The sequence below is a fragment of the Tupaia chinensis genome, unplaced genomic scaffold (genome assembly GCF_000334495.1).
Source record: "Tupaia chinensis unplaced genomic scaffold, TupChi_1.0 Scaffold000542_1, whole genome shotgun sequence".
Lineage (NCBI taxonomy): Eukaryota > Metazoa > Chordata > Mammalia > Scandentia > Tupaiidae > Tupaia > Tupaia belangeri.
This window is the reverse complement of record NW_006160055.1, coordinates 358,750-368,659: the sequence shown is the minus strand read 5'-3', so window position 1 is coordinate 368,659 and position 9,910 is coordinate 358,750. Positions and strand designations below refer to the sequence as shown.

General features: G+C 48.0%; 1 protein-coding gene across 1 annotated transcript in view; it reads right to left on the bottom strand.

Moving 5' to 3' along the window:
• The window catches only part of CXCR1 (C-X-C motif chemokine receptor 1), a 1,062-nt gene extending 906 nt beyond the window's left edge, over positions 1-156 (bottom strand). Inside the window, 1 exon segment of the mRNA NM_001317071.1 lies at positions 1-156. This exon segment is cut by the window's left edge and continues 906 nt beyond it. Within this exon segment, the coding sequence (NP_001304000.1) occupies positions 1-156 (156 nt within the window).
• Between the last annotated feature and the right edge of the window lie 9,754 nt (positions 157-9,910).

The window sequence follows — 9,910 nt, the reverse complement described above, 5'->3', positions numbered from 1 at the left end:
GCTCAGCGGGAACACCAGGGCGTAGACGACGACCACAATATAACTGTTGAGTGTCTCAGAGTTTGTCCTACAGGGACCATAATCTTCTTCTACAGGTGGCATGCCAGTGTAATTCAACTCGTCAAACCACATCCACAGATCAGTGATGTTCCACATGTTTTCTATGTCTTGAGCCATGGCTGATCTAGTTGAAAGGAGAAAAGGAGAGAACCGTGATTCAGTAACTCAGATTCAAGTCACCCTCATGGAGGATGTGAGAACAGATACCGGGATAGCTTTTGCTTCTCTGTTGGTTCGGCAACCAGAGATCCTGCCTTCACCTCCAACTTGAGCTTCTTTCAAGGCTGGTTTCAAATGTTATAAACCTTCACAGTGTTATAAATATAACTCCGAGGCCCCCCCTGGGAAGGGGATAATACATGGGGAAGAAGCTCTCTGTCCTGGTTGGCCCGAGAACTATCTCAACTACAGTCTTCTCTAGCCTTGGCCATGCCTGTGTGTTCAAGGATGGCCAGGTTGGCCTTACACGTTGGAGGGAGGACCAACATTAAGCAAAATGGAAAAAGGCAAGCTTGTTCCTAGGTGTTCCTTTTTATCTTATTTCCTCTCCTTGTTCTCCCTGATCCTCATTTGCCCTTAAAATATACTGGGGGAAGGAAGTGATAACAGCAAATTGCATTATACTGTCTAGCAGGTTGAAATCTAGTGTTTAAATGAACAATAAATGTTTTTTATCTTCTGTCTAAAGGCAGCTGAAGGACTTGAGAGGATAAGGTCTTCATCGTGGCCCTTGAAATTGCCCCCTAAACATCTGCAGGATAGTTGAGCAGTTTAAATTGATTGTGAAATACTTTGTTGAAACAAAGTCTTCTCAGTAGCCCAATGTGGGGAACAGAAGTTGTGCTGCCTTTGGAAGAGAATGTGTTGCTTTCTCTACCCAGACAACCCCTAAAAAGGACCCCCGCCACTCCGGGCTCTCCAGAGAACAGTCTGAAAATCTTTGTCAAGTTAGCCAGATTGGAAATAAGAATTCCTGGCATCCAATCCTCATCCTATCCTGATCCGATATGAGTAAAGTGTGTGACCTTGAGTGAAGCCTTTATTTCTAAAGATTTCAGTTTCTCATGTGCAAGTCGAAGAAGACAGACTTCTAATTTCGTTTTAGGTCTGATGTTCCATAAGTTCATCCAGACACACACGTTTTAGGGTGTTCTCTCCCTGACAGTATTTATATTTTCACGAAAGACAGTCTTAGGGCAAGGCAACAACGTTGAAATGGAAAGTTGGCAACCTTCATTCCACAGAAGGAGGGAACGAGACTATGGCCTCCTTGTCACCAACGACAACCCTGTAGGGGGTCAGAGTTGAATACATGGTCAGAAGGGAGGAGGATGGCAGTTTAGCGAAAACCCCTAAGTTCCCAGAGAAATTAATGCATTCTGAACCACACCTCCCTGTCCCAAAGAAAACCAGGCAAAAAGGAGTGGCTTCCTACCTGAGCACCGTCCCAGGGTGTGCAACCACAGAAGCTGCAGCTCGGAGACCAGAGTGACTTAACAGTTAGAACATGATGAATAAAGGGAATAAGGAAACCACGTCAGGCCACACCTCCCTTCAGAGCCCCACCCGTCTACATTTGGGGAAGAACAAATTAATAGAAGGGACCGTAAGGATCAGAGACTCTTAGAGGCCACCTGTCTGAGAAGGGGTACCAGGTATAAACCTGGGATAAAGGGTTTGTTATTGATTTCTTCACTCTATGGAGGATCGTATTTATTCTTTCTTATATAAGAATTGATTTCTAGGAACCAGCATTTAGCTATGTTGCTGGACTCCCACGTAGTCGACCGCGGTTCGCGTCCTGGACCCGGTGGCTTAAAACTCACACCGGGCGCATGTGCGTGCGTGCCCAAGATCCCGAGAGGATAATGGAGGAGAAGGGATTGCGGCATGACCATCCCCTCTGGAGGGATGATTTCTCACTTTCTGTCTCTATGTCTCTCTCTGTCTGGCAAGCGCCCGCGCCCTATTGTGAAAAATCTCTCCAAAAAAAAAAAAAAAGAATTGATTTCTACTTGTTTATTCCTGAATTCCCTAATAGGTTGCCTTTGAGATTCCAACTTGCCTGACTAGGATAAAGGGAAAAAGAATTGCCTTTTTTTTTTTTGGAGAGGTTTTTGCTATAGGGCGCGTGCGCTCACCAGAAAGACAGAGAGAGAGAGACAGAGAGACAGAAAGTGAGAAATCACCCTTCAGGGAGGATGGCCACGCCGCAATCCCTTCTCCTCTGTTCTCCGCTCAGGATCTTGGGCACGCATGCACACGCACCCGGTGTGAGTTTAAGCCACCGGGCCCAGGATGCGAACCGCGGTCAACTACATGGGAGTCCAGCGACATAGCCATTACACATCTGCCGGTCCCAAGAATTGGCTTTCATAGTACAGACTTCAGGAGTCCAATGCAGGAGGACTCGGGGCATGCTGGTGGGGAGGAAGTGGAAGACTGCACGTAGCACCGTGACTGCACAAGGGCACGAACTGACTTACATTGCAGGTTTCTCTGGAGTGGCCTGGTGGAAATTCGGAGGGAAAACTAACCCCTTCGACCTCCAGCCACTCCTCTGCACAACCACTGATTGGCTGCTTAGAATGGCCCTGAGGCTGAGGACGTGGGCCACGCCCGCCCAGAGCCTGTCTAGACAGCAGGGAGACCATTGGAGCTGGGCAATCTGTGAATGAAGAGTTAGGGTCTATGTCATTGCTGCTCCCCTGTCAGTAGTTAAGAATGACTTCTCTGGGAACCTGCCTTCGCTGCTCCCAGCATTTAATGGCTGTCCCTGGCTTTACTCCTCCGTATCTCGAACTACTTCTCCATTATAGCACAAACCTGCTGTATATAAGGACGTATTTACAAGGCAGCTTCTTCCCCCCTCTTCTCTTCCTCTGTCCTCCACTCCCCCCTTGTCACCCCTGCCAGACTGTGAGCTGCGACAGAGCGTGGACTCTCTCTAATCCATCCTCATATCCTCTGCCAGGGAATATAATGCATGCTCAGTTCATAGCTGTGGAATCAACGTTAGGCGTATCTTACATGACTCACAGATCATGGATCACCACCATAACCAGCGTGTCTGTTTCTTTTGGCCACACACTCATACATAAGGTATGTCTGAAAACTTCCCTTCCATAGCACCTGGCTGGTGGGCCTGGCATTCCCAGCCTGGAATCTATCCCCAGCCATCCTCCGTTGTTTGAAGTCAGCGCCAACCTGTACAAGTACAAATCCTGCCCCTGCCCTAAACGCCTCACTTGTCATGCCTCTGTGCTTACAGTTCTGCTCCCGGCAAGCCCATTTCTCGAGCTATGCTGTGCTCTTCTCCTGGGCTCTCATTTTTAACTAGTAGTAGGAAGTGTAAGGAGTTGTTACCTGCTACTCACATGTTGCTTTTACTCATGTTGGAGCGCTGTGATCTGCTGCCTAGGTTAGAAAGGGCTTGAAGATGGGGTAATCTGAAAGACAAGAGACAGTCCCCTTATTAATCATATGGAGGAAAGGCAGCTCCTTGGGAAAAAAATATTGGCTGCTAGTGCCTAGACAACAAAACGCTGATAGGTCCTCGGGCGCAAGCTGAGGCAATTGGGGAAAGTTCGTTCTTGCCACAAGGGGGCAGCAGTCGCTGAATAGGGATGTCCTGGAAGTGAGTCATTGAGAAAGACCCCGCCAAGAGCATTCATGTCTAATACTCAGTTTTCTTGGTGTATAATTCCTTCTGTTTTTCCTAAGCCCTCAGTCAAATCGATTCACCTCTCCAGTCTATTTTAATGATTCTCTGAGGCCCAATGGAGTGGGAGCTCGGAGTCTGAGGTGTCTGCCCATAAAAATCTGCTGGACAGGCAAGTCTGAGAACAGGAGAACCACTCAACATGCTGTAAATTATTTATTTTTATTTTATGTATGTATTTATTTATTTTTTAAGGATTTTGCCATAGGATGCGTGAGCTTGCTGGAGAGAGACAGAGAGACAGCGAGAGGGAAAGTGAGAAATCACCCCTCAAGAGTATAGCCATATTTCAGGGAACCAGAAGTTAGCATAATGGCTATGTTGCTGGATTTCCATGTAGTCGACTGTGGTTCGTGTCCCGGACCCGGTGGCTTAAAACTCACGCCGGGAGCCAGGCGCATGTGCGTGTGTGCCCAAGATCCCGAGAGGAGAATGGAGGAGAAGGAATTGCGGCGTGACCGTCCCCCCTGGGGGGTGATTTCTCACTTTCTGTCTCTATGTCTCTCTCTGTCTGTCTGACGAGCGCACGCGCCCTATAGCAAAAATCTCTCCAAAAAAAAAAAAAAGAGTATGGCCATACCTCAATCCCTACTCCATTTTCCTCCTGGGATTTTGAATACTTACGCACATGTACCTGGCATGAGTTTCAAGCCACCAGGTCTGGGATTCAAACTGCAATCGGTCTTGTGGGAGTCCAATGCTTTAACCCCCATGCTACCTGCTGGACCCTGTATTTATTTATTTGTAAAATTGTCTTTCTTTCTTCCATGAGTGAGATAGAAAGAGAGAGGCACTTCTTATAGGGTCTTCATGCTGATACTCCCAGTCTCAGCCAACCTTGGCTAATGGCATGGGCATGCCTGGTGTGTTCAGGGAGGTCTTCAGACATGAACCTGGAACCTTCCCACGTGGGAAGTGTTGCATTAACATTCACAACTGTCTGGCTACTATTCATTTCTTTTTAAATAAAAAATGGTAAAATATGTACTTTTTTCTGATTGCAGAAGTAATATTTTTAAATAATTATTTTTTCTTTTAATTTTATTCATTGTCTTTTTTTTTTTTTTTTTTGAAGTTAACCAGAGAGAAACAGAGAAGCAAAGTGAGGATGCAAGCTGCCAAGTCCAGGACTCGAACCTCAGTCAGCCACTGGGAGTCCAGCCACCTTAACCACCACGCTACCTGCCAGCCCCTGTAGAAGTAATATTTATTTTAAAAAATTGGGCAACAGGCCAGTGAGTGATGTGATGGTTAAGGCACGGGATGCCACATGGATGACTGGTTTGAGTCCCAGATCCACAGCTTGAAAAACATGGGGCGTTTGTGCGTGTGCCCAAAATCCTGAGAGAAGAATGGAGGAGGGGGATTGCTGCATGGCCATCCCGACGGGAGGTGATTTCTCACTTTCCCTCTCTCTCTTTCTGCCTCCGTAGCAAAAATCTAAAATGAAAACGAAAGAGAACATCAAAAGACAGAAGCAAGGGAATATCTGTAATCCCTTTCTCCAAAGATAGTTGTGATTGATATTTTTACTATCTTTTCGTTTTCTCCTGTACATACACATACATATATTCATTATAAAATATTATACTGTACCTTCTGTATGTTAATCTCTATTTCCTCTTAGCAATTTTTTAAAACGTTTGGCCATAGGGCATGTGCATTCACTGGGGAGGAAGCGAGAGATCACTTGTTATGGGGTATGGTCCCACCACCATCCCCTCTCCTTTGTTTATCTCTCCTATTGGGATTTCGGCATGGACACACATGTGCCAGGCATGTTTTTCAAGCTATTGAGTTCTAGACTTGAATCACGCAGTCACCCACATGGGATTCAGCTGTGGTAGTGGGGGGCCTCAGGAGTCTCCAGGACCGAAGAAGACAACAGGCATGCTTAGAATTTGAATGCACAGGTGCAGTCTATCGTGACCTTGTAGCCCTGTCCCCATGGCAATCTAGCAACCCTTACTGACCTTGTAGCCCTGTCTCCATAGCAACTCAGCAAGTCTGTAGCTTTTGTAAGCTTGCGTATCTGACCGTCTAAGAGGCCCAGTGCATGATTCTGTAAGCAACTTTATCATCTAAGGTGCCTCATGTAAACTATCCGATCAAAAGTGTGTACAACTGTGTATAACCACATAAGGGAGACAGAGAAGCTAAAACAGGTAAAAGGGAGAGCCCCCACAAATCCGGAGCCCAGTCTCTGGATGTGAATCTGCTGAGCCAGTGCTAGCAGGTGAATAAACTGCCGTTTCCCTGCAAAAAGCCTCGATGTCCTGTCTCTCTCTCACTGAATACCCCGCGATCCAGCCACCTTAATCATCACGCTGTGGGCTATCTCTCCCCTGAGCATTCTATTGGGTCATCGGAAACATCATGATGTATTTTTCTGTTTTTCTGTGCAAAAAATGTGTCGCAACTTTTCTGACACCCCAATAGGTACTTTTCTATAGCATTAATTATAGTTATACATTTTTTTTCCATTCACAATAGAGGGTGTGCATGCTCAGGGGAGGGCACCCTTCCCAGGGCTCAGCCATACTGAAATCTCCTTTCTACAGTCCTCTGGTTGGCCAGGATCCCGGGTGCATGCGCACACACTGGAGTGTTTCAGGTCAAACGGACCAGGGCCTTGAGTGGTGGTTAGTGCGTAGTTTTCCAGTCCATGGTCTGGCATGCTGCTGACTGCACCAGAGGCTGGGCCTGCGCTACTGTTCTTCTGTTTAATTGCCAGAGGGTGTGTGTGCTCATCAGAGAGACACAGAGAAGAGGGGAGAAAGCGTTCCCCTACACCCCCCTCTTCCACTTCTCATCCTGTTGGGACTTTGGGCACACACATTCACATGCCCGGCATATATTTCAAGCCTCTGGGACCAGATTTGAACTATGTTTGGCCATGTAGGATCCGGCTCTCTTAATCATTATATAATTGTCTTTTTTATACTTTTTTTAAAAAAAGCATTTATTTACTGGGAGCCAACAGGTGGCATCGTGGTTAAGGTGCTGCACTCCCAAGTGGCTGGCCATGGTTTGAGTCAGGGACTTGGTGGCTTGAAACTCATGCCAGTTGTGTGTGTGTGTGTGTGTGTGTGTGTGTGCATGTGTGTGTGTGTCCAAAATCCCAGGAGAAGAATGGAAGAGAAAGGATTGTGGTGTGGCCATTTCCCCTGGGGGGTGATTTCTTGCTTTCTCTCTGTCTCTCTGGAGAGCGCACATGCCTATAGCAAAAATCTCTTTTGAGAACCAGCAGTTAGCATAAAGGTATGTCGCTGGACTCCCACGTAGTTGACCGCGGTTCGCGTCCCGGACCTGGTGGCTTAGAACTCACGCCTGGCTTAGAACTCACGCCGGGTGTGTGTGTGTGCGTGCCCAAGATCCCGAGAGGAGAATGGAGGAGAAGGGATTGCAGCGTGACCATGCCCCCTGGGGGGTGATTTCTCGCTTTCTGTCTCTATGTCTCTCTCTGTCTGTCTGGCGAGCGCACGTACCCTATAGCAAAAACCTCTCAAAAAAAATCTCTTTCAAAAACAAAAAGAGAAAAAATCCTTTTAATTTATTTATCTATTCATTTGTTGTCATCTTCAAGCTGCCAGGCCTGGGACTCAAACCGTGGTTGGTAATGTGGGAATTCAGTGCCACAACCACCATGCCACTTGCTGGCCCTGTAATTATTTTTAATAGGAGCATAGTACTCCATTTTACAGACCTGGTATAATTTGCATAAACATTTTTCGAAAGATATTGAAACTACTGGCAAGTTTTATTATTATAAGCAAACCCTGTGATAAAATTTGTCTTCCTTCCCTCCCCCTTCTTTTTTCCCCAAGGACCATGTGGGGTCATTCATAAAGGCAGCTAAGAGTGACTCATCTTATTATTATCTCACACGCCACTGACCATTGTGCATGTGTGACTTGTCAGGGCGATCTCTGCCATATGTTAGGGCGGCCTAGTCGGACAAGTCGGAATCTCCACACGCTGCTTTTGCTCTTGGCCTGGCTTCGCCATTTATGGTACCAAAATGGCTGCCGATTGCAACAGCTGCGTACGTGCCTTTCCACAGTCACTGAACAAACATCCCGACCTTCGCTCTGATCGGACCATCTCAGGTCACAGTCTTACCCCTTGAGCCTGTGTGCCACGGGGGACACTGCTGGGAAGACAGGAGAAACCTCTCTGCATCCCTTTGCTATACTTTATTTATTTTTAGTCTTAGTATACGGTGCACGCGCTCCCTGAAGGGAGACAAAACGAGAGAGACAGAGAGAGAGAAAGAGAAATCAAGCCCTAGGGGCAATGGCCATGCTGCAATCCCTTCTCCTCTAGTCTCCTGTCAGGATTTGGGGCACACACATACACATGCCCCATGTGATCTTCAGCCCGCTGGGTCCAGGACTCCAACTGTGCTCTACCATGTGGAATCCGGTCACTTGACCTCCATGCCACCTGCTGGCCCCTTTTCTTCTACTTTGATGCCCAGATTCAAGTGGGCTCTTCTGGAGGAGTGTATGGAGATGCTCATGAAGGCGTCAAGGGTGAACAGGAGCAAAACAGACATGCATACAGCCGTGTGGTGCTGCTTGGTGGCCGGCATAGAGGTGACCGCAGTGAGACACACCGTAGCACTGCGAAGGGAGCCCACGTGCTGCCCGCCGACTAGCACTCGGCCACAACTGCGTGGCGCTCTGTGGCAGCAAGTGTTCTGTGTAGAATGAACCATGCCCTCCATTAGGAACAGCATAGACCTGTTTAAGAGGGAGCAATTTTGGAGGACCAGCAGTTGGCATAATGGCTATGTGGCTGGACTCCCATGTAGTCAATCGCGGTTCGAGTCCCGGACCTGGTGGCTTAAACTCACACTGGGCGCGCGTGTGTGTGTGCCCAAGATCCTGAGAGGGGAATGGAGGAGAAGGGATTGTGGCATGGCCATCCCCCCTGGGGGGTGATTTCTCACTTTCTGTCTCTCTGTCTCTCTCTGGCTTTCAGGAGAGCGCACACGCCCTATAGCGAAAACCTCTCCAAAGAAAAAAAAAAGAGGGAGCAATTTTTAATAGATTTTTGCTATAGGGTGTGGGTGCTTGCTGGAGAGACTGAGAGAGAAAAAGGAGAAATCACACCAGGAGGATGGCCATGCCACAATCTTTTCTCCTCCATTCTTCTCTTGGGACTTTGGGCATACGTGCACACATACGCGCCCAGCATGAGTTTCAAGCTGTTGGGTCCGGGATGTTTGCCACGTTCTAACATGGAGGCAGACCAGTCCTACCATGGTCTGCCATGTAGGATTCCAGCACCCTAACCATTATGTCACCTGCTGGCCCCCCAGAGGGAGCAATTCTAAGTGGGAAGATAGGCCCACAAGACAACTGGAACAGACAGGCTTCAACCCTAAAATCCGCTGTGCCTTCCTTCCCCTCAGGGCTCCCTCCATTCTCTACTGTCTAGTTTCAGGCTGCTCACCCTTATTTTCAGGAGTCTTTCTCTCTCACCAGCCTGTGGGTAGGCAAGAGTGACCCAGAGCCTGCACACGGCAGTGACCACATGCAGAGCCTCCTGCCTCCTCTCCTTGCCCCTCTTCCTGGGCAGGACTATAAGTGCCTCTACTTACTATCCTAAGTGCCTCCCAAAGTGTGTGACCCAGGGAGCGGGCCTGTGCGGCTCCAAAATGTTCCACCTTTGGGGTTTAATGCTCTGTAGTCAGAGACAAAGAGAGTGAGAGGGAAAGTGAGAAATCACCCCCAACCCCAGGGAGGATGGCCATACCATAAGCCCTTCTCCTCCATTCTCCTCTTGAGAGTGTAGGCACACACATGCATGGAGAAATGGAGGAGAAGGGATTGTGGCATGGCCATCCCCCCTGGGGGGTGATTTCTCACTTTCTGTCTCTCTGTCTCTCTCTGGCTTTCAGGAGAGCGCACACGCCCTATAGCGAAAACCTCTCCAAAGAAAAAAAAAAGAGGGAGCAATTTTTAATAGATTTTTGCTATAGGGTGTGGGTGCTTGCTGGAGAGACTGAGAGAGAAAAAGGAGAAATCACACCAGGAGGATGGCCATGCCACAATCTTTTCTCCTCCATTCTTCTCTTGGGACTTTGGGCATACGTGCACACATACGCGCCCAGCATGAGTT